Genomic DNA, 25138 nt, shown 5'->3' with positions numbered 1-25138 from the left:
TATTTACATCTCATAGGGAAAGAGTGTTTTACCTAGTCACTACAATTCATCAGTTATATTTAACTAATAACAACAACAATAATAAATTTGTATTCTACTTTAAAAGAGAGAAACTTAAACTGGTTCATAGAAGAAAAATCATCGTACAAACAAAAGTCAGCAATTCAATAAATACTAATAGCAGCAGAAAGGTTAATAAAAATGCTGTCTTGTCTGGAAAAAAGCACAGTAGCAGCAGAAACAGTTAATAAGCATTGAAAAAAATCAAACTAAATCTGAAAGATAAAATAATTGAATTAGCTTTTTCAAAAATACTTTGGCTAAGATTTTTAATTGTTATTGATATATTTCAGCAAAAACCTTGACACCATAAACAATTTAGCACTGTAGTTTTGAAGTGGCATATAATGAGGTTTACAAAATAGCTTAAAATATAAAAACAGTCTTTACCAAACAAATTGAGCCTGAAGCAGCATATTGGTGTGCCATCTCATTTTTTTCTGGAGAAAACATTTTATAAAAGTTGAATCATAGAATCATAGAATGATAGAGTTGGAAGAGACCACAAGGGCCATCGAGTCCAACCCCCTGCCAAGCAGGAAACACCATAAGAGCACTCCTGACATATGGTTGTCAAGCCTCTGCTTAAAGACCTCCAAAGAAGGAGACTCCACCACACTCCTTGGCAGCAAATTCCACTGTCAAACAGCTCTTACTGTCAGGAAGTTCTTCCTAATGTTTAGGTGGAATCTTCTTTCTTGTAGTTTGGATCCATTGCTCCGTGTCCGCTTCTCTGGAGCAGCAGAAAACAACCTTTCTCCCTCCTCTATGTGACATCCTTTTATATATTTGAACATGGCTATCATATCACCCCTTAACCTCCTCTTCTCCAGGCTAAACATGCCCAGCTCCCTTAGCCGTTCCTCATAAGGCATCGTTTCCAGGCCTTTGACCATTTTGGTTGCCCTCCTCTGGACACGTTCCAGTTTGTCAGTGTCCTTCTTGAACTGTGGTGCCCAGAACTGGACACAGTACTCTAGGTGAGGTCTGACCAGAGCAGAATACAGTGGCACTATTACTTCCCTTGATCTAGATGCTATACTCCTATTGATGCAGCCCAGAATAGCATTGGCTTTTTTAGCTGCCGCGTCACACTGTTGGCTCATGTCAAGTTTGTGGTCCACCAAGACTCCTAGATCCTTTTCACATGTACTGCTCTCAAGCCAGGTGTCACCCATCTTGTATTTGTGCCTCTCATTTTTTTTTGCCCAAGTGCAATACTTTACATTTCTCCCTGTTAAAATTCATCTTGTTTGTTTTGGCCCAGTTCTCTAATCTGTCAATGTCATTTTGAAGTGTGATCCTGTCCTCTGGGGTGTTAGCCACCCCTCCCAGTTTGGTGTCATCTGCAAATTTGATCAGGATGCCCTTGAGTCCATCATCCAAGTCGTTGATAAAGATGTTGAATAAGACCGAGCCCAAGACAGAACCCTGTGGCACCCCACTAGTCACTCTTCTCCAGGATGAAGAGGAACCATTGATGAGCACCCTTTGGGTTCGGTCAGTCAGCCAGTTACAAATCCACTGAGTGGTAGCATAGTCAAGACCGCATTTTACCAGCTTCTTTACAAGAATATCACGGGGCGCCTTCTCAAATGCCTTGCTGAAATCAAGGTAGGCTACATCCACTGCGTTCCCTTCATCTACCAGGCTTGTAATTCTGTCAAAAAACGAGATCAGGTTAGTCTGACATGACTTATTTTTCAGAAATCCATGCTGACTATTGGTGATCACAGCATTCCTTTCTAGGTGCTCACAGACTGTTTGCTTAATGATCTGCTCCAGAATCTTCCCTGGTATTAATGTCAGACTGACTGGGCGTTAATTATTTGGGTCCTCTCTTTTCCCCTTTTTGAAAATAGGTACAACATTTGCCCTCCTCCAGTCTGCCGGGACTTCGCCTGTCCTCCAGGAATTCTCAAAGATGACTGCCAGTGGTTCTGAGATCACATCTGCCAGTTCTTTTAATACTCTTGGATGCAGTTCATCTGGCCCTGGAGACTTGAATACATCTAGACTAGCCAAGTATTCTTGTACTATCTCCTTAGTTATTCTGGGCTGTGTTTCCTCTGCTGAATCATTTGCTCCAAATTCTTCAGGTCGGGCATTGTTTTCTTTATCGGAGAAGACTGAGGCAAAGAAGGCATTGAGGAGTTCAGCCCTTTCTGTGTCCCCTGTTTGCATTTCACCATCTTCTCCTCTGAGTGACCCCACTGTTTCTTTGTTCTTCCTTTTGCTACGAACATACCCATAAAAGCCTTTTTTGTTGCTTTTAACCTCTCTAGCAAGCCTGAGTTCATTCTGTGCTTTAGCTTTTCTGACTTTGTGTCTACACGTGCTGGCTATTTGTTTGAATTCCTCTTTGGTGGTTTCCCCCCTTTTCCATTTTTTGTACACATCCTTTTTTAATCTTAACTCAGTTAAAAGTTCTTTAGATAGCCACCCTGGCTTCTTTAGGCACCTTCCATGTTTCCGTCTCATTGGTATTGCCTGAAGTTGTGCTTTTACTATCTCCCTCTTAACAAACTCCTAGCCATCATGAACTCCCTTTCCTTTTAGTATTACTGTCCATGGGATCTCACCCAGCACTTCCCTAAGTTTTATGAAGTCGGCTTTCTTAAAGTCAAGAAATTAAGTCCAGGTATGCTTGGCTGCTCCTTTCCGCTGTATAGTAAACTTCAGAAGAGCATGATCACTCGAGCCTAATGATCCTTCCACTTCTACCCCACTAACCAGGTCATCAACATTGGTTAGGACCAGATCTAAAATGGCTGTTCCTCTTGTTGCTTCTCCCACTTTCTGGACAATGAAGTTGTCTGCAAGGCCAGTGAGGAATCTGTTTGACCTTATGCTCTTGGCTGAGTTTGACATCCAACAAATATCCGGGTAATTGAAGTCCCCCATTACTACTATCTCCCTTCCTTTTGCATGCTTGGCCATCTGTTCCAGGAAGGCATCATCTATGTCCTCCGTTTGGCTTGGGGATCTATAGTAAACTCCCACAATCAGGTCACTGTTATTCTTCTCTCCCTTAATTTTGACCCAAATGCTCTCACTTTGGCTTTGAGGTTCTAAATCTTGGATCTCTTCACAGGTATACACATCCCTGACATATAACTCCACTCCTCCTCCTTTCTTGTCTGGTCTGTTTCTCTGAAATAGATTGTATCCCTCCATTATTACATTCCAATTGTGGGACTTATCCCACCAGGTTTCAGTGATGCCTATTATGTCATATTTAGTTTGCTGTACCAAGAACTCAAGCTCATCTTGTTTATTTCCCATGCTTTGCGCCGTAGTGTACAGACATTGAAGTCCATTAATCATTCCCCCGTGTCTCTTATTTAAGGATTTTTTCCTCCCACCACTAGGTCTGCGTGCTGTTTGCTCCATTTGGTCTATGACATTTGGATGATCATCTTCATCAATTGATAGACTCCTACCTTCAGGAGCACTGTCTCCCTCCCCCACATTAGTCAGTTTAAAGCCCTCCTGATGAGGTTTCTGAAGTTGGTTTCACTACGAAGAGGTTCTGCTCCTGGGCTCTGCCAACCTAACTTCATTCAGGAGCATCACATGAAGCAAGGTGATGACCTGAATGAGGTTGAGGTGCCTGCTCTCTTGTGTATTAACATAGACCTTGAGGGCCCTGACTTTACCCAGCTTTGTCCAGCTCTGGTGACCTGTCGGGACTTATGTAATGCACTGCATATGGGACTGTTCTTGAAGAGAGACTGGAGGCTGCAGCTATTTCAAAACGTGGCTGCTAGGCTGATAAAAGTGGGACAGCCTGATGGGAAAGTATGTCACCAGTCCTTAAAGCACTGCACTGGCTGCCGTTGAGCTATTGAGCCCAATTCATGGAATGGAACCAAAGTACCTAAAAGAGCACTTCCTGCAAGATCAAGCATCTCAGAAAGTGTGATTGGCAGCTGAGGTCTTAGTGGTGGTGCTGCCACCAGGGGCTGTCCCGTTGCCATTGAGCTGTGAAAGGGCCTTTCCAGTGGCAGTTTCCTGTGTGGAATGCCCTCCTTCAAGAGGTGCGTCTGTCCTCATTATTGACTTCCTGGAGAAATTCTTAAACATCCATATTTTCTGGCTAACATTTTTATTCAATTTTCATAGCAAATTTTGTTTTCATAGCATAGTTTCTCCACAGTGTGGTGTAGTGGTAAGAATGTTAGACCTACATCATGGAAGACCAGGATTCAACTCTCCACTCAGCCATGAAAATCATTGGGTAACCTTGGGTCAGTCACAGTCTCTAGTCTAGCCTATCTCAAGGGATTATTGTGAAGATAAAATGGGAGGAAGGGGAACAATGGGAGGAAGGGGAATAATTGTATTCATGGGCCCATAGACAGTGGGCATGCCTTACTTAGGTTTGTTAAATAGGTTCATTAAGGAATTGAGGGGTATAACCTGTTCAAAAGGGATAGACCAAACGGGAAGGGGAGAGGAGTACACTTGTGAAGAAATCCATAACCTGGAGCATGAAAAGCTGATTGAGAGCATATGGGTAAAAAATGCAGGGGAGAGAAACGACAATGACCTTATTGTGGGTGTCTGCTATAGACCACCAAGCCAGACTGAAGACTTGGATGATGCCTTATTAGAGCATTCAAAAAGGAGAAAAATAGTAATCATGGGGGACTTCATCTTCCCCAATATCTGTTGGGACTCACTCTGCCAAGAGTGTAAGGTCTGATAAATTCCTCCATTGCCTCACTGACAATTTCATTTCTCAGAAGGTGGAAGAACCAACAAGAGGATTGTCTATCTTGGATCTGGTCCTCACCAGTAGGGAGGAACTGATTGCTGAAGTGGAAGTGCTTGGAAACTTGGGAGGAAGTGATCGTGTTCTCCTGGGTTTCAGGATACAGAGGCAAGGAGAAACCGAGTGTAGTCGGACACGCATTCTGGACTTTAAGAAGGCCAATTTTGAAAAGCGGAAGGAGCTACTGGGTGTGATCCCATGGTCAGAAATACTCAATGTGAAGGGAGTCCAAGAAGGATGGGAGTTTCTAGAAGAAGAAATATTGAAGGCACAAATGCAGGCAATACCAACAAGAAAGAAAAGTGAGAGGCGTCAAAGAAAGCTGGTGTGGCTGCATAAGGAGCTTACAGATGAGCTGAGGGTTAAGAAGGGCATGTATAAGAAATGGAAGAAAGAGGAAATCACAGAGGAGGAGCCAACGAGTAGCCAACAGCGGGAAGGTCAGGCCGGCAAAAGCTCAGAATGAGCTCAGGCTTGCAAGAAAAAGTTCATTTGGCTATGTCCAAAGTAAGAGGAAAAACAAGCAAGTGGTAGGTCCTCTGTGTGGGGAAGATGGAGAAATGCTATTGGATGACAGAGAAAAGGCAGAACTTCTCAACACCTACTTTACCTCTGTCTTCACCCAAAAGGAAAGTGATGCCCAACCTGGTGATAACAGAATAAGTGACATAAAGAGGGAGCTGCAGCCCAAGATAGGAAAAGAGGTAGTAAGGGAACACCTAGCTGCTTTAAATGGATTCGAATCTCCAGGGTCTGATGAGCTGCATCCAAGGGTACTAAAGGAGCTTGCAGATGTAATTTCAGAGCCTTTGAGAATTCTTTGAGAATTCTTGGAGAACAGGTGAGGTCCCTACAGACTGGAGGCGGGCAAATGTTATCCTCATCTTCAAAAAGGGGGTAAAGGAAGACCAGGTAACTACCGACCAGTGAGCTTCACCAGGGAAGGTCCTAGAACAGATAATTTAGCAGTTGAGCTGTGAGCATTTTGAAAAGGATGCTGTGATTACTAAGATCCAGCATGGGTTTCTCAAAAACAAGTCATGCTAGACCAATCTATTTTCTTTTTGTGATGGAATTACAAACTTGGTGGATCAGGGAAATGCTGTGGAGATAGTGTATCTTGATTTCAGTAAGGCTTTTGACAAAGTCCCCATGATATTCTTGTGAAGAAGCTGGTAAAATGTGGGTTGAACGAGGTAACTGTTAGGTGGATTTGTAGCTGGTTGACTGACTGAACCCAAAGAGCACTCATTAACAGTTCCTCGTCATCCTGGGAAAAAGTGACAAGTGGGGTGCTGCAGGGTTCTGTCCTGGGCCCGTTGTTGTTCAACATCTTTATAAATGACTTGGATGAAGGAATTGAGAGGATGCTTTCCAGATTTGCAGATGAAACCAAACTGGGAGGGGTAGCTAATGCTGCAGAAGACAAAATCAGATCTATCTATTTATTTGTTTCCCCTTCATGGATCACTGCCTTGCCATGGCGAAGGGGCTTGAATAACTCAGAGAAGCTATGAACTATGCCGAGCAGGGCACCCAAGATGAACAGGTCATAGTGGAGAGTTTTCACCAAATGTGATCCACCTGGAGGAGGAACCGGCAAGCCACTCCAGTATCCCTGCCAAGAAAACTCCATGGACAAAGACAACAGGCATATAAAAGTTATGACACTGGAAGATGAGCCCCTCAGGTCGGTAGGCGTCCAACATGCTACTGAGGAAGAGCGGAGGACAAGTACAAGTAGATCCAGAGCTGATGAAGCGGCTGGGCCAAAGCCGAAAGGACACTGGAAGCGAAAGGAAAGTCCAATGCTGTAAAGAAAAATATTGCATAGGAACCTGGAATGTAAGAACCATGAACCTGGGTAAGTTGCATGTGGTCAAAAATGAGATGGCAAGAATAAATATTGACATCCTGGGCATCAGTGAACTAAAATGGACGGGAATGGGCGAATTCAGTTCGCATGACCATCCTATCTACTATTGTGGGCAAGAAACCCGTAAAAGAAATGGAGTGGCCCTCATAGTGAACAAAAGAGTGGTGAAAGCTGTACTGGGATGCAATCTCAAAAATGATTGAATGATCTCAATACGAATCCAAGGCAGACCTTTTAACATCACAGTAATCCAAGTTTATGCACCAACTACTGGTGCTGAAGAAACTGAAATTGACCAATTCTATGAAGACTTACAGGACCTTATAGATGTGACACCAAAGAAGGATGTTATTCTCATTATAGGGGATTGGAATGCTAAAGTAGGGAATCAAGAGATAAAAGGAGCAACTGGCAAGTTTGGCCTTGGAGATCAAAATGAAGCAGGGCAAAGGCTAATAGAGTTCTGCCAAGAGAACAAGCTTTTCCAACAACACAAGAGACGATTCTACACATGGACATCACCAGATGGGCAGTATCGAAATCAGATTGACTATATTCTCTGCAGCCAAAGATGGAGAAGCTCTATACAGTCAGCAAAAACAAGACCTGGAGCTGACTGTGGCTCAGATCATCAGCTTCTTATAGCAAAATTCAGGCTGAAAATGAAGAAAGTAGGAAAAACCACTGGGCCGATAAGATACAATCTAAACCAAATCCCTTACGACTACACAGTGGAAGTGAGGAACAGGTTTAAGGATTTAGATTTGCTGGACAGAGTGCCTGAAGAACTATGGATGGAGGTTCACAACATTATACAGGAGGCAGCAACGAAAACCATCCCAATGAAAAGGAAATGCAAGAAAGCAAAGTGGCTGTCCAACGAGGCCTTGCAAATAGCAGGGGAGAGAAGGCAAGCAAAATGTGAGAGAGATAGTGAAAGATACAGGAAATTGAATGCAGATTTCAAAAAAAAATAGCAAGGAGAGACAAGAAGGCCTTCTTAAACGAGCAATGCAAAGAAATAGAGGAAAACAACAGAATGGGAAGAACCAGAGATCTGTTCAAGAAAATTGGAGATATGAAAGGAACATTTCGCACAAAGATTACCATAATAAAGGACAAAAGTGGTAAGGACCTAACAGAAGCAGAAGACATCAAGAAGAGGTGGCAAGAATACACAGAGGAATTATACCAGAAAGATATGGATGGCTCGTACACCCCAGGTAGTGTGGTTGCTGACCTTGAGCCAGACATCCTGGAGAGTGAAGTCAAATGGGCCTTAGAAAGCACTGCAAATAACAAGGCCAGTGGAAGTGATGGTATTCCAGCTGAACTATTTAAAATTTTAAAAGATGATGCTGTTAAGGTGCTACACTCAATATGCCAGCAAGTTTGGAAAACTCAGCAGTGGCCAGAGGACTGGAGAAGATCAGTCTACATCTCAATCCCAAAGAAGGGCAGTGCTAAAGAATGCTCCAACTACCGCACAATTGCACTCATTTCACATGTTAGCAAGGTTATGCTTAAATTCTACAAGGAAGGCTCAAGCAGTATGTGGACCGAGAACTCCCAGAAGTGCAAGCTGTATTTAGAACAGGCAGAGGAACCAGAGACCAAATTGCAAACATGCGCTGGATTATGGAGAAAGCTAGAGAGTTCCAGAAAGACATCTACTTCTGCTTCATTGACTATGCAAAAGCCTTTGACTGTGTCGACCACAGCAAACTATGGCAAGTTCTTAAAGAAATGGGAGTGCCTGATCACCTCATCTGTCTCCTGAGAAATCTCTATGGAGAAGGGGACGACAGAGGATAAGATGGTTGGACAGTGTTCTCGAAGCTACCAGCATGAGTTTGACCAAACTGTGGGAGGCGGTGGAAGACAGAAGTGCCTGGTGTGCTCTGGTTCATGGGGTCATGAAGCGTCGGACACGACTAAACGACTAAACAACAACAACAAGAACATTTATTTGTTACCGCCCTATACCCGGGGGTCTCAGGGCAGTTCACAGAATAAAATCAAGATATAAAACCACAAAATAAAAACAACAACGCAATAGCTCTCCCCCCCAACCACACATTTTAAAATGGCATAGGATGTAAATTGTATCAAACAAAGGCCTGATTAAAAAGGAATGTTTTTGCCTGGCACCTAAAGGTGTACAATGAAGGTGCTGGGCAAACTTCCCTAAGGAGAGCATTCCACAGATGGGGAGCCACTGCAGAGAAGGCCCGTTCTCATGTTGCCACCATCCGGACCCCTCAAGGAGAGGGCACACAAAGGAGGCCTCTGAAGATGACCTCAGGGCCTGGGTAGGTTCATATGGAAAGAGGCGGTCTTGAAGTATTGCAGTCCTGAGGCTTTATAGGTCAAAACCAGCATTTTGAATTGGGCCTGGAAACTACTTAGTAGCCAGTGCAATCAGACCAGGATTGGTGTAATATGCTCAAACTGTCTTGGTCCGGTGAGCAACCTGGCCGCTGAATTCTGCACTAGCTGAAGTTTCCGAACCGTCTTCAGAGGCAGCCCTACGTAGAATGCATTGCAGTAATCTAACCCAGAGGTTACCAGAGCGTAGACAACAGTAGCTAGGCTATCCCTCTCCAGATAGGGGCGTAACTGGGCCACCAGCTGAAGCTGATGGAAGGTGCTCTGGGCCACCTGATGCTGATGGAAGGCGCTCTGGGCCACCTGCTCCTTGAGGGGAAGTGTAACCCCATCAAGAGCAGGCAACCTCCCAGCCATCTGGTCTAAAGTGCCTCAGTCTTATCTGGATTGAGCTTCAGTCTGTTGGCTCTCATCCAGTCCATTACAGAGGCAGGACACTGGTCCAGCACCTCCACTGCCTCACCTGCAGATGTAAAGGAGAAATAGAGCTGGGTGTCATCAGCATACTGCTGACAACATACTCCGAACCTCCGGCTAACCCCACCCAGCGGTTTCATGTAAGCAACATGGGTGATAGGATTGAGCCCTGCGGTTTCCACAGGGCTGAATAGCATTCCCCAAGTAATAGATCCACCACAAAGCGGTGCCACCCACCCCTAGTACGGAGAGTCACTCCAGAAGGATACCATGGTCGATGGTATCAAAGGCCGCTGAGAAGTCGAGAACAATTAACAGGGACATGTTTCCCTTGTGTGTCTCTCGACAGAGGGACCAAAGCTGTTTCTGTGCCAAAACCAGGCCTAAACCCCGATTGAAAAGGATCCACAAAATCAGTTTCTTCCAAAAGCACCTGGATCTGGTCTGCGACCACTTGCTCCAGAACCTTGCCCAGGAAAGAGAGATTAGCAACTGGCCAGTTGTTAGGTTTTCTGAAACCAGGAAAGGTTTCTTAATGAGTGGTTTTACCACTGCCTCCTTCAAACAGGCATTCAAAATGACCTTAACAGATTGGAGAACCGGGCCCAAAGTAATAAAACGAATTTCATTAGGAACAAATGTAAGGTTCTGCAGTTAGGAGGAAACAGATGCAGAAATATAGAATGGGGAACACCTGGCTTACTAGCAGTTTATGTGAAAAGGATCTGGGGGTCTTGGTGGACCACAAGCTTAACATGAGTCAACAGTGTGATGCAGCAGCAAAAAAGGCTAATGCTATTCTAGGCTCCGTAAACAGAAGTATAGTTTCTAGATCAAGGAAAGTAATAGTACCACTCTATTCTGTCTTGGTCAGACCACACTTGGAACTCTGTGTCCAATTCTGGACACCACAATTTAAAATGGATGTTTACAAGCTGGAACGTGTGCAGAGGAGGGCAACCAAGATGATCAAGGGTCTGGAAACTAAGCCTTATGAGTCGCACTCGAAGGAGCTGGGTATGTTTAGCCTGGAAAAGAGGAGAGTGAGAGGAGATATGATAGCCATCTCCAAATACCTTGAGGGCTGTCACATGGAGGAAGGAGCATGCTCTGGAGGATAGGACTCAAACCATTGTCTTCAAGTTGCAAGAAAAGAGATTCCGACTAAACATTCTGACAGTAAGAGCTGTTTAGCAGTGGAACAGACTCCCACAAGAGGGGAGTTTTTAAACAGGTTGGATGGCCATCTGCCATGGATGCTTTAACTGAGATTCCTGCATTGCAGGGGGGTTGGACTAGATGACCACTGGGTCCCTTCCATCTCAAATATTCTATGATTCTATAATTTCAGGTAAAATTCAGTTGGATATAACTCCCATGTAAGCCATTTTGAGCTCAGTGGAGAGTGTGGAACTATTTTTGTGGGAGGCATACCCTCTCCAGGTGCTTTGCCATCTGAAGGATGTAATAATCCTCAAATAGTAACGGGGGACCAAAAAAGCAATCATGTGGCTTCCAAGGATAATTTTGGCATGTGATCTAAAGATAGATCCCCAAAGATCTTGCTATAATGCACGAGCCAGTTACTGGCAGATATCTCTGCATTCATTAGGGGTCTAACTATATGAAACAATATACCTAGAAACAGTATCCAAAAGTTAGATTATTTCCTTTTGGCTGCAGCTTGTCCCAGTTGAGTCAGTTTTTGCCCAGCATACTCCCTCTTTTCGCTCTTCACAAGTGAATGACTGTGGGAAGGAGTTAGTAGGTCTGTTTTTGCAGAACTATTGAGATGGTTTCAGTAATTCTTCTTGGCACATCTTGGTCAAGTTACCCCTGCAATAAACCTCTGTTTCAGTTAAAATACTAATTATGGACTATCATAGGTCAGAGGTGCTGAAATATATTTTGTTAGGCTTGCAAAATGTCATAGTTCATTTCCAAGGCTTCTTGACAACGTGTCCAAAGAGTACAGCTTATGAGTAACCCAACTATAGAAGAGAGTAGGTGTCTTGTCCATGGAATTCATCTTTCACAAAAGTGAGCAGAGTGATTAAGGGATGAATGTCTATAGTATTATAATAGCAGAACCAATGGATAATTACTACTTTTAACCATGTTGCCAACCTCAAAGCTATGAATATCAAATGAGGAGGAAACAAAAGTATGATTATTTATTAGATTTTTACACGCCCTTCATCATGAGATCTTAGGGTGGTTCACATAATAAAATACAGGATAAAATAATCAATGGTACTGGTTCCTTGATAAGAAAAGTAGTTATAGGCATCTAAATTCATATTTATTGCTGTGAAGATGATAAAAGTTGATGAAAGACTGAAAAGGTCAAGAAATTTCAGACCAGATTTATTTTTTATTTTATCCTGCAACCAGGGATGATGGCAGCTTACTCCAGCAATCGTTAATTTAAATTTTAGAAGATTCTAGAGATGCTCTGTGGAGGTGTAGAACTCAGTTGTATGGTTGCAGGTAGCCTCTTGAACACCAGTTACTGGTAAACAACCTGCTTATTTTCATTTTAGTATAGGTATTAAGGTCTATATTTAAAACAAGTTGTGTTCACTTCCATACTAAGAAGAAATAAGGATGCCTACACAAACCATTGGAGAAGGGTGCATATGTAATAAAAACCCTGGCCCTCATGGTTCAAATGATCCCTGCAGACACTACATAGTGGATCGGGTGATGCAGAGATCATAGGGTCAACATGGATGGTGTACACAGTTAGCTTGACCAAAGGCATAGTTCTTTTCTTTCTGTTTCTGCATGTGTTATTTCTTGGGGCTTCTTTAAGCACTGAGGTTCACACATGGCAATCTTGGAAATACCTTTTCCTATAGCTGATATTTATTTAAAAGTACCTTACTCTCAGGCTCAGTTGTTTTGTGCTGTTAAATGGTCTGCTCTCTGCACCATATGGAAACGGCAGTTTCACCTAAAGTCTAAATTGACTTTTGTATTTCTGCCTTAATAGTAAAACAGTGAAACTAGAAACACATAAATGTTATGTTTCCGATGTCACAAACAGAAAAGTCTATGGCACTTTAGTTTGTGTCGTGGACTGGATAAAGGGTTGACTAGATGTTGTCATGACTGTATGATTATCTATTTCTTACAGGAGAAGCATAAACTTGAGTTGGAAGACTTGAGAAGAGCTGGCCATGAGGCCTTGGCTATTATTGTGGAAGAATTTAAGGTAAATATCTTCATAAAAATGCTACAGTGAGTTGACCCAATCATCTCTGATTGCTATGTGACTTTCCTGTGGATTGGTGTAGGAAGCAGAAATGCTCACAGGATGTCTTGAGCCTGTTGTCAAGCCTATTGTCATGTCTGCTTCAGGGATTTTTGGATGAAGCCAATTATTTGGATCTGTTACTGTCTGATTTCTGTCCTAGTTTTGAAATGGAAACTGCCTTGGACATCCTGGTGGTGGGAGAGGGAAAGGAGTGCCATTCTGTTGATTCCTGTGAACTTTTCCATTCAGTACCATTGAGTGTGGCTTCCTTATCTGCTTCCTGGAAATTATTGCTCTCTGGAAGCTATACTTCATTGGGAGAAGTTATCTGCAGGTTTGGACTAGGGTGTCATCAGTAGTGGAATATATATTTCTCTGCTTCTTATTTCCATCATCAGTCCAGGAAGGCAGGAACTGATGGTCAGAACACATAACTCCATTTATATTTCTGTCACACTTTAAAGTGTTGCCCCCACCCATGTTACCCCAAAGACCTTCAATTCAATTCAAAGACTTGACCAAGCCACAGATTCACTAAGATGCCTTCTTCTTGGACCTGAATAACACAAGAAACAGGGCGTTTATAGTGATGCTACTACAGTTTGAGATTACATTGTTAAATTGGTTTGATGCAGGCTATGTAAGTTCCTACTGCAATCTGGACAATGCAAGCCATGGGTACTTCACTCATTAAACATGGATCACATTGAATCAACTAACTTGCATTCATCCCAGCATCTGCATTCATCCCAGTGTTTTTAATATGTCGTTTTTCTGGCTATTATATTGCGTTTTATTTGCCGTAAGTGCTCTACGAGCAGAATGGTGGAGGCAAGATGGTGCCGTGAGAGGAAGCACCACTTTGAGCTCCACATCAGTTTTAGAGAAAGTTTTAATTACCGGTCAGACTCATCTTCCGACTACTTATCAGTTGGAGTTGCTGTTAAACGTTCAAATCTTAGAAGGACGCCGAGTTCTCTGACCCACAGCAGCAATTAGCAGTGGCTGCTTCTCCAAGAGTAAGACTTACCTTCCAAAATGTCCAGGAAAAAGAAGAGATTGGCCTCGTCTCCACAAGTGAGCCCACAGCCCAAGAGCAAGGAGAGCAAGCTGGATGATTTCATAAGAGCTCAGAATTTAGAACCTTCTGCATCAAACAGAGCTCACTCCCAGGTAGGTGGGGACCCTCTGATGGGAGGAGACCACCCAAGGGAAAACTCATTGCTGAGCACCCATGAACTATTATCCGAGGGTGCGCCACTTTATGCAGAAATACTTGCGGACCACTGTTTGTTAATAGCAAGAACAGTGGAGGAAATAACACCAAATTAGAAAAGGTAATGGCTCTCCTGGCCGAGTTGGTGCTGCTGGTGGCTAGAAACATCCCTCCTGATACTTGAGGCTGGCCACAGTGTTGCCCCCCCCTCCACCAAGACCCCTGTGTACAGGGGTGTAATCGTCCTGTTGCCGGCATCCAAGAGACTACCAATAGCAAAAACAACGAATGCGAAAGCAGCGAACTGATCCTGCAAAGCATGGAAGTAGTTCTCGACATATATCCTTTTAATGGGCTGCTGCCTTACTGGAAATCAATCACTAGTTTAAAGTGAAATCTCAAGCTTTTATTAAACATCCAGTGCAACAAGCTAATTGCCATAAACTTGCTTTTGACGGACTCCTAGCACGCTAGACTCATGTTGACATTCTCCGACTCAGCTACCCCTAAATTACTCCTGAAATATAGGGTCCACCTACAGGACTATAATATTGGTGAGGCGTGTTTTAAAGAACAAAAACTTTTACTGTTGTACAGCCGGACTGATTCCAGTCAATCAATGCACTTCCTGTTGGCGGGCACTTGTCATAGATTCAAGGTACAATTTCCAGGGCCAATAAGGAGGGCTTTGGGCAGTGCATTTGGCCAAAACATCCCCCTGGATAGGAAATCTTGAGTTCAACGACCAATTACATAAAGAAACCCTGCCCAACCTATCTGTGTCAAAGATAGGCTCCTCTATTAGACCTGCGGCAGACCCCGAAACTCACCTTTCACCATCTCCACTGGAAACAAATCAGCCATTGCCAGGTGATGCTCCTCCTAAGGGAAGTGCAACATTTAGACTGCCAGAGATAGATCTAATTGTCTTTGACTCTGACCCTCCAAATGCCACAGCAAACTGGCTAACATCACTGACCGCTGGTAATTCGGACAATTCTGTAACTCAGCCCCAGGAAGAACAACACTGTATACATCCTAAGAATGGTTGCGTTATTATGGAGACAGAGGGAGAGCTGATCACAATCTGTCCTCCACAATGAAGCCAAGCCGATGACGGAACGAGCAGCCTCAATATTCTCTTATGGAACATAATGGGTTGGGCCAACAAACTAGGGGATGAGACATTTTGTGAATACTTAACGTGTTTTGATGTGATAATGTTGCAGGAAACCTGGTCAACTGACAACATAGTCCTTGATGGTTATTTTGCCTATGAAATTAAGGCCTCTAAACTGACCCTGATGTTGGGAAAGATGGAGGGCACAAGGAGAAGGGGACGACAGAGGACGAGATGGTTGGACAGTGTTCTCGAAGTTACAAACATGAGTCTGACCAAACTGCGGGAGGCAGTGGAAGACAGAAGTGCCTGGTGTGCTCTGGTCCATGGGGTCACGAAGAGTCGGACACGACTAAACGACTAAACAACAACAACAACAAACTGCATGAGGAGGGACGTGGGTGGCGCTGTGGGTTAAGCCACAGAGCCTAGGGCTTGCCGATCAGAAGGTCGGCGGTTCACAATGGGGTGAGCTCCCATTGCTCGGTCCCTGCTCCTGCCAACCTAGCAGTTCGAAAGCATGTCAAAGTGCAAGTAGATAAATAGGTACCGCTCCGGCGGGAAGGTAAATGGTGTTTCCATGCGCTGCTCTGGTTTCGCCAGAAGTGGCTTAGTCATGCTGGACACATGACCCAGAAGCTGTACGCCAGCTCCCTCGGCCGATAAAGCGAGATGAGCGCCGCAACCCCAGAGTCGGCCACGACTGGACCTAATGGTTGGCGGTCCCTTTACCTTTACTAAACTGTACAAGAGGGGACATCCAGGGGGGGGGTTGTAACTCTGGTCTCCACTTCCTTGATGTCACAGGTTACTGAGTGTACAGTCCTTGAGCACCTGGTGCAGGAGATCATCTTGCACCATGAGTCCAAAAGTATCATTCTTTTCTCAGCTTATATTCCACCACACAAAGTGCAAGCACAGATTGAGAGTACATGGCATAAATGCCATAGTTTCCTTTACTCGCTTCAAATTAAGCCATTTTATATAATAGGATATATGAATGCCAGATTAGGCTCCAATGATGATTGCCTGTTTTTTAAAGACTGTCAAATCAATTATGCCGGCTTTTGTCTGCCCTTTTTACAAATAAGTCTTGACCTCATGATTATTAATGGGGGGCTCCCCCGGGACAGAGAAAGAGTGTTTACATTCATATATACTAACAGAGCTAGCACAGTAGATCGCTGTCTCACTAACAGGGAGGCCTTTAAATTAACCAAAAACTTCTATATCGATAACAGGACTGAGATTGGCCATCTGCCTCTAATCATCTCCACTACTGGCCAAAATTCAATCCAGCGCTCTCACACAGAATAATAGTAATAATAGTAATAATAGTAATAATAATAATAATAATAATAATAATAATAATAATAATAATAAATTATTTATATCCTGCCCATCTGGCTGGGTTTGCCCAGCCACTCTGGGCGGCTTCCAATCAAGTGTTAAAAACAATACAGCATTAAATATTAAAAACTTCCCTAAACAGGGGTGCCTTCAGATGTCTTTTAAAGAGAAGATAGCTGCTTATTTCCTTCACATCTGAAGAGAGGGCGTTCCACAGGGCGGGTGCCACTACCGAGAAGGCCCTCTATCTGGTTCCCTGTAACCTCACTTCTCGTAAGGAGGGAACCGCCAGAAGGCCCTTGGTGCTGGATCTCAGTGTCTGGGCTGAACGATGGGGGTGGAGACACTCCTTCAGGTATACAAGACCGAGGCCGTTTAGGGCTTTAAAGGTCAGCACCAACACTTTGAATTGTGCTCGGAAACGTACTGGGAGTCAATGCATATCTCTCAGGACCGGTGTTATATGGTCCCGGCGGCCACTCCCAGTCACCAGTCTAGCTGCCGCATCCTGGATTAATTGCAGTTTCCGGGTCACCTTCAAAGGTAACCCCATGTAGAGCGCATTGCAGTAGACCAAGCGGGAGATAACTAGAGCATGCACCACTCTGGCAAGACAGTCCGCAGGCAGGTAGGGTCTCAGGCTGCGTACCAGGTGGAGCTGGTAGACAGGCTCCCTGGACACAGAATTAACCTGCGCCTCCATGGACAGCTGTGAGTCCAAAATGACTCCCAGGCTGCACACCTGGTCCTTCAGGGGCACAGTTACCCCATTCAGGACCAGGGAGTCCCTCACACCCGCCCATCCCCTGTCCCCCAGAAACAGTACTTCTGTCTTGCCAGGATTCAACCTCAATCTGTTAGCCACCATCCATCCTCCAACCGCCTCCAGGCACTCACACAGGACTTTCACTGCCTTCCCTGGTTCTGATTTAAAAGAGAGGTAGAGCTGGGTGTCATCTGCATACTGATGAACACCCAGCCCAAACCCCCTGATGATCTCTTCCAGCGGCTTCATACAGATATTAAAAAGCATGGGGGAGAGGACGGAACCCTGGGGCACCCCACAAGTGAGAGCCCAGGGGTCTGAACACTCATCCCCCAACACCACTTTCTGGACACAGCCCAGGAGAAAGGAGCGGAACCACTGTATCACCACTGTATAACAGGTCGATGGTGTCAAAGGCCGCTGAGAGATCCAGCAGAACTAGGAAACAGCTCTCACCTTTGTCCCTAGCCCGCCAGAGATCATCGACCAGCACGACCAAGGCAGTTTCAGTCCCATGGTGAGGCCTGAATCCCGATTTGAAGGGATCCAAATGGTCTGCATCCTCCAGGCGTGCTTGGAGTTGTTCAGCAACCACTCCTTGCTCAATCACCTTGCCCAAGAATGGAAGATTTGAGACTGGGCAATAGTTGGCCATAATGGTCTAAAGATGTTTTTTTAAGAAGCGGTTTAATGACCGCCTCTTTCAGCGGGTCTGGGAAGGCTCCCTCAAGGGAAGCATTCACTACCCCACGGAGCCCATCGCCCAGCCCTTCCCAGCTTGCTTTTATCAGCCAGGATGGACAAGGATCAAGAAGACAGGTAGTTGGTTTTACTCGTCCAAGCAGCCTGTCCACATGCTCGGAGGTAACAGATTGAAACTGATCCCATATAACATGACTAGACAGGACTCTAGCACTCTCCCACCCCAGCCCTGCTCCCATGGTAGAATCTACTGCCTTCCGAATCTGAGAAACTTTACCTGCAAAAAACTTTGCAAAAGCATTGCAGGAGATCTTGGGGTCCCTACCTGGCCCCGATGACGAAGGTGGTTCCGATAGATTGCGAACCACCTGAAAGAGTCTCCTGCTGCTGTTTTCTGCAGATGCAATAAAAGCGGCGAAGAAGGTCCTATTCGCCGTTGCCATTGCCACTTGGTAGGCTCAACCTTGAGCTCTAACCCGTGTCCGGTCCGATTCAGAGTGAGTTTTCCGCCACCTGCGCTCTAGCCATCTCAGCGATTGTTCCATCACCCTCAGCTCCGGGGAAAACCACGGGGTTGTCTGGGCTCCATGCAATCGGAGAGGACGCTTTGCAGCCAGACAGTCAATAGCCCTTGTTAACTCTGTATTCCAATGGGTCACCAGGGAATCAGCTGAAAGGCCATCAACATGGGATAAAACATCCCCTACCACTCTCTGGAAACCATTTGGATCCATTAAGTGGCGGGGGCGGACCATCCGAATCGGTCCCACCTCCCTACGGAGGGGAAGGGTCGTGGAGAAGTCGAGTTGCACCAGGAAGTGATCTGACCATGGCACTTCTTTTGTTTCACTTTTACTTAATGTTAGATCACCCACATCCATAGAGGTGAACACCAGGTCTAAGGCATGTCAGCGGCTATGAGTTGGGCCAAACGTATTCAGGGACAGCCCCATGGAGGCCATGCTTTCCACGAAGTCCCGAGCGGCCCCTTGTAGGGTGGTGTCGGCATGGATATTAAAATCCCCTAGGACAACCAAGCTAGGTGTCTCCAGGAGAAAATCTGCCACGACCTGAAGCAGCTCGGGCAGGGAATCCTTGGCGCAGCGGGGAGGTCAGTACACCAAAAGGAATCCTATACTGCCTCCTATTGTCCAACTTCCAGAACATGCACTCATCTGCTTCATCCAACCAAGTCTCGTGTCACACATGGCAGGTCAAATCCTCCTTCCACAATCAGGTCGTGGATGGCATTGGTCTTATTCATCATTGACCTGGCATTGCACAGCAACACTTTCAGGTCATGTGGGTTTCCCCTGCTGAATCCAGTATCCTTCTGGTCAGGACCAGACCCGGAGGTAGGGTTAGTCCTCAGACAATGACTAAACCTGCCTCCTCGGTAATGACATGGTCTGGTATTAGTGTAGCTCCTCCTCCTGCCTGTGATCACTGAGATCGGGTGTCCTGGTGCTTCTACCCCTGTGGAACCTGCCCTAGCCATTCTGTTGGCTGAGGCCCACTCCCAGGCAGCCCTGACCCTTTCCCCTTAAAAGCAAAATGCAAACTTTACAGTGGCCTAACAAAATAGTAAAAGCAAAACAAAGCCAAAAACAATTATACTAAAATAAAACTAATCCCCACCCACTCAACATTTATCCCACCCCAAACAAAAATAAAATTAAATAAAAATACATAAATAAAAACCACTGTTCACAGTGCAAGAAAGTAAAAATGCTTTAAAAACATTTAAAAATATTTTAAAACATTTTCGACATTTGTTGCAGCAGTAGCAGCAGCATCAGTGTCCCGAGGCCTCGGTGGAGCCTCTTAAAGCTGTGGCGGTGGTGAGTGTGGGCCCCGCCCCCTAGGCCCGGTGTAATTGGCCTGTAGGAGGGAGTGGCCTTCCCCAACACTCACGATGGCAGAAAATTGATAAAGCTAAAGATCCAGCAATGCGCAGAAAAAATTGGACACCTGAGCTGGCTGTTGTAGCTGAGCCCAGATTGAATTCGCAAACTGCAATTAATTTAAGATCAACTATAATCAGTGATCTATCAACGGATTCTTCCCTGACGGCTTAGGATAATCTCATTGAGTACTTGCAGGATGTGGTCTCTGTTAACACAAACCCAGCCAGCAAGCTCCGTATAGCTAAAGGGCGCAGCTGGTTTGACCAAGAGTGCCACATGAAGAAGGAAGCCTTAAGGAACTCTTATTTGGCCTATAGAAACACTGGCCTAAACTATTTACCCCCAACTTATTACAAAATTAAAAAAGAGTACAAAGCCCTTTTGGCTTCGGAAAAAAGGCAGTTTGAACAAAACTCTTGGTCTCTGTTACTGAATGCCTCGCTTAACAACAAAACAAAACTCTTCTGGCAACTGGTCTCTGGCTTCCTGAGCAATAGCTCTCCAGCCCCCAGCTGTGCCATTCCAGCTCAGGTATGGGAGAACCATTTTAGAAATATATTCACAGGAAATTCAAATCTCCCCTCCAGTTTTCATGATGAAGATTCGGCAGAACTGTCACTGCTCCCACAATGGAGCCGGGTTGCAGTGGAGGAAGTCTATACATTAATTGGGAGCCTGAAGAATGGCAAGGCCCTGGGAAATGACTTTATCCCAGCTGAATTGATCATATCAAATCAGCACTGGTGGGCTCCTCTCCTGGCGGCACTTTTTAAGGTACAGTGGTACCTCAGGTTAAGAACTTAATTCGTTTTGGAGGTCTGTTCTTAATCTGAAACTGTTCTTAACCTGAGGTACCACTTTAGCTAATGGGGCCTCCTGCTGCTACTGCGCCACCACCGCGCGATTTCTGTTCTCATCCTGAAGCAAAGTTCTTAACCCGAGGTACTATTTCTGGGTTAGCGGAGTATGTAACCTGAAGCTTCTGTAACTGGAGGTACCACTGTAGTTAATAACTCGGGCAAAGTACCATCTAGTTGGAAACATCCAATAGTAGTCCCAATCTTGAAGAGAGGCCAGCCAAACGTGCCTTCTAATTATCAGTCCGCTTTCAATAATAGGAAAGCTGTATGCCCGCTTTCTCTGTAATAAACTGACAACTTTTCTAAATGACTATAACATACTATCTGAAGCTCAGGCAGTTTTCCGCGAGAACCGCTCAACATCAGATCACTGTCTGATGTTGTCCCTCCTAGCCGAGAAGTACACCAGAGACCTTTACAGGGAAAACTCATTGTGGCCTTTATGGACCTGAAATCTGCCTTTGACTCCATCCCCAGATCTCAACTATGGTCCAAGTTACATCTAGTATTGAAGGATAAATGCCTCCTACATCTTATTAAAGCCCTGCACTGTGGAAGCAAATTGCAGGTTAGGTGTGGGTTGCAGGGCCAGCTCTCGGTCTGTATTGAGATGGCCAGGGGAGTGAGACAGGGATGCATTTTGGCCCCTACTTTGTTCAGTTTGTTTTTGAATGACTTAGAGGCAAGCTTAATGGATCTTGATGGCCATCTCCCAAAAATAGGAACGAGAAAGACCCCTCTTGTTGTATGCAGATGGCGCAACCATCCTCTCCCAATCCAGACCTGGCCTGAACTACCAACTAAGGAAATTCTCAGACTACTGCTCTGGTAATGGGTTATCCATTAATTATGAAAAATCAAAAGTCCTGGTGTTTGAGAAAAGATTCTCCCCAAGTAAATGGGTACTGGATAGTCACAAACTAGAGCAGACCAAATATTTCCGGTATCTAGGGCTTCCATTCCATCATTCTAAGTCCTGGAAACGCCATTGGCAGACTGCCTATCAAAAGGCAGAGGTAAGCAAACTGGCTATTCTTCGATTCTTTTATACAAGGGGAGGCCATTATGTTCCATCAGCCATTAGGGTATTTAATGCAAAATTTGTCTCTCAACTCTTCTACACCTCAAATGTCTGTTTCAATGGCTCATTTCCCATGGTTGATGGGTTCCAGGCAAAGTTTCTCCGGTCCCTTTTACAGGTTCCAAATTGTGTTCCAAATGCAATTCTATTTCTAGAAACAGGTGAATGCCCTCTCTCAACTAAAGCGTGGTGGGCTGCCCTGAGATACTGGCTCAAGATCTCAGTCTTTGGCCTAGGGAAGGGGTTACTTTCACACCTAAACAACGAGGAGTTTTATCAGCTCATGGAAGAAAACTATGGTCAGAAAAGCCACTTTGATTGGAATGCCACCTTCTTCTACCATCTGGGCTATGATACTGCCCTTGAATCTCTGAGGCAAAGGCTCTGGGACTTATCACATAGTGATCTCCAATCTCAATCTCATGTTATCTGTGGCCCAATAGCAGTAGGAATTCATTACGGGTATGATTTTCAGATACCTGCATATCTTAGAAATCTGTCTGTACCAACTTATCGGCGTCTCTTTACCAAAGCCAGATTAAGTGTATTTCTATCAGAAGTGCAGACTGTCAGAAGTGGCAGACTGAGAGGCATCCATTATCAGAATAGGCTCTGTGTATGCTCTCAGGACGTCGATTGTATGAGGCATATCCTACCTGCTGCATTGCGGACAATATGAGCAAGCTAGGGATCTATTGATTAAACCCCTACTGGCAAATCAGCCAGGTAAATCTGAAGCTTACTATACTAAATATCTTCTGGAAGAAAAGTCCAAGATATCACAGTGGCCGTGGCAAAGTTTCTTTCGGTAGTCATACGTATCAAAGATAATCATAGGTAAAGGTAAAGGGACCCCTGACCATTAGGTCCAGTCGTGGCTGACTCTGGGGTTGCGGCGCTCATCTCGCTTTATCGGCCGAGGGAGCCGGCGTACAGCTTCCAGGTCATGTGGCCAGCATGACTCAGCCGCTTCTGGCGAAACCAGAGCAGCGCACGGAAATGCGTTTACCTTCCCGCCGGAGCAGTACCTATTTATCTACTTGCACTTTGACATGCTTTCGAACTGCTAGGTTGGCAGGAAAGATAATCATACTTAAGACTAAACAAATATTGTCTCCGTCTTCCTCTCCTGGGGGGGTTTTCTGTATGAATCTGCATTTTATTTTGAATCTATGTTACGGGTCTTTGGACTGCAGTAAATTATACCTCGGGTTGAAGTAGCTTCGGGATAAGTATTTTCGGGTTGCACACTGTGGCGACCTGGAAGTAACAGAGTGCGTTACTTCTGGGTTTCGCCGCATGCACAGACGGTCAAAATGGCGTCACATGCATTCGCGGAAGCGGCGAATCGCGACTCGCGCGGTCGCGGTTTGCATTCGCTTCTGGATGTGAACGGGGCTCGGAACGCATCCCGTTCGCATCCAGAGGTACTACTGTACATTAAATAAAAAATAAGTTATTAGTCAAGCTCCCTGCTTTGGATTTTTGTCCTACCACTTTTTTTGTCTGAAAACCACCAGTTACAGATGTTTGTCAGGGACTGTACTGAAGGGAACGAGATGGAGGAGGAATGGAGGAGATCACCCCCCCCCCCCACTGCCATTCTCCTGACGCTGCAGGAGAAGAGGAATGCTGCATTGATTTACAGCAGGGGTTTTAGAAAGGTCACAGCTCAGAGACAGATGAACAGAAGAGTTGGGAAGTGTTAGGAGAAGGGGAAGGTGAGGCAAGGCCAGGAGGCAGAGCAGCCAGCTGACACGTTGTCACTGGAGAGTATTTCTGACCCCCCTTCTCCCAGAACTCGGCGTTTGTTAAGAGTGCAGGAACAGAGAACTTGGAGACAGTTGGCCACGAGCAGACACAGTAAAAGGAAATGCTGTTGCTAGAGCGGAGGGAGGAGGAGCTCAGTTGGAGCAACACCATTGTTTGGGCATACGGCATTCTTTTGTCTCTCATTATTATGAATGAATAAACTCAATAAAAAGGACTCTACCTTGTTTTTCTCTGCTTCTTGCTGCTACCGGGGGAGGGATAGAATTCCTGAGCCTGACAATGTACCAATACCTGATGATCTGTTAATTTCTAGTTTCATTAAGTATGAGAATTTCATCCCTTGCCACTACTACTTGCCACTTTCTTGAGCTGTCCTTGAAAATGTGTTTATCTGTCCTACATGTAGTAATAACATGTACAGAGACTTCATTCAACTTTTCTGCATCTCCCTATCCCTTTAGCATCCCTTCCACTCCTTTATGTTATCATCTAAAGATATTAAATGTCTCTGTGGTCAGATTTCTGCTTCCAATATACTTAAAGAAATGTTTGTTGTTGGTCTTATTGTGTGTTTTATTCTGTTTTGCTTTGCTTTCCTTATTGTCAACATACAGTTATTTTCTCATGTTTTCTTTCCCTTTTTGCTCTTCTAATTTGGGAAAGACTTCATTTCACTGAAGGAACTCGTCTTGTTTTTCATAGCGACTTTGATTCTGCTTGTTAACCACACTAGCAGCCTCTTGGACTTGATGGTGCCTTTTCTAATCTGTGGTATCTGTAGCTGGGCTTCTATTATTGTGGTTTTAAATAATCTCCAGCTATTTTGGAGAGAATTGATCCACAACTTCCCCTTTCAACTTCAATTTAACTCATCCCCTCATTTTTTGGAAGTTTCCTCTTTTGAAGTCAAATGTGATTGTGTTTAACATTTTGGCAATATAAGTATGTTTAATTGATAGCACTGTGGTAGCTGTTCCCAGTTGGTTCAATGGCAGATTTCACGGTTAGTTCTAAGAGTCATTTAGGACTAAGTCCAGGGTCACTTTGCATCTGATTGGTTCCATGACCAACCAATTACTAAAGGACCAGTTATTTAGTAATACATCTTTGTTTTGACCCAAACACAGATTTGCCTCCATCTATGCAAATGTAACTGAAATGGTACAGCACATTCTCCTTCGGATATCACCCTGATTTCTTTCTCTGTTTCATCACCCTCAACATTTTGTTCAGGGTGGTGATAACATTTCTCCTGTTGGGTCTGCTATTGTAGCCATAGTGATTTGTTGGAGGAGTCTTCTTATGTTTACTCATTCATTGGACTCAGTCCTCCCTTTTGCACACAGAGCTACACCACTCCCAATATGCCGCTCCCTGGTCTTTCTATAATGTTTATATCCAGGGATTGTTTTATATTTATTAAATGTATATCCCACTCTTCCACTTTGGGGGGTCTTGAGCAGGCTGCCTCTGGGTACCCCCAGTGCTTGCCAGTGGTTGGTCCCCTGGCAGCAGTCAGCTTCAGCTCCCAGCTGTTCCCTGTTCTCAGGCCTGCTTATCAAGAGGTAGCAGTGGTGCTGTAAAAT

The 25138-nt window shown here is 44.8% G+C and overlaps 1 protein-coding gene across 11 annotated transcripts in view; it reads left to right on the top strand.

Annotated features, from left to right (window-relative positions):
* CCDC91 (coiled-coil domain containing 91) overlaps window positions 1–25138 on the top strand; it is a 157002-nt gene that overhangs the window by 53096 nt on the left and 78768 nt on the right. For 9 of the 11 annotated variants that reach the window (XM_053387508.1, XM_053387507.1, XM_053387506.1 and 6 more), the window contains one exon: window positions 12658–12735. The exons of the other annotated variants lie outside the window; for them this stretch is intronic. In XM_053387508.1, the coding sequence (XP_053243483.1) occupies window positions 12658–12735 (78 nt within the window). The remainder of the gene's footprint in view (window positions 1–12657; window positions 12736–25138) is intronic. 11 annotated transcript variants of the gene reach the window in all.

Source organism: Podarcis raffonei, chromosome 5, assembly GCF_027172205.1.
Source record: "Podarcis raffonei isolate rPodRaf1 chromosome 5, rPodRaf1.pri, whole genome shotgun sequence".
In the NCBI taxonomy this organism is placed as follows: Eukaryota; Metazoa; Chordata; class Lepidosauria; order Squamata; family Lacertidae; genus Podarcis; species Podarcis raffonei.
The sequence above is the reverse complement of the archived record's forward strand: the minus strand, read 5'-3'. Positions and strand labels throughout refer to the sequence as shown.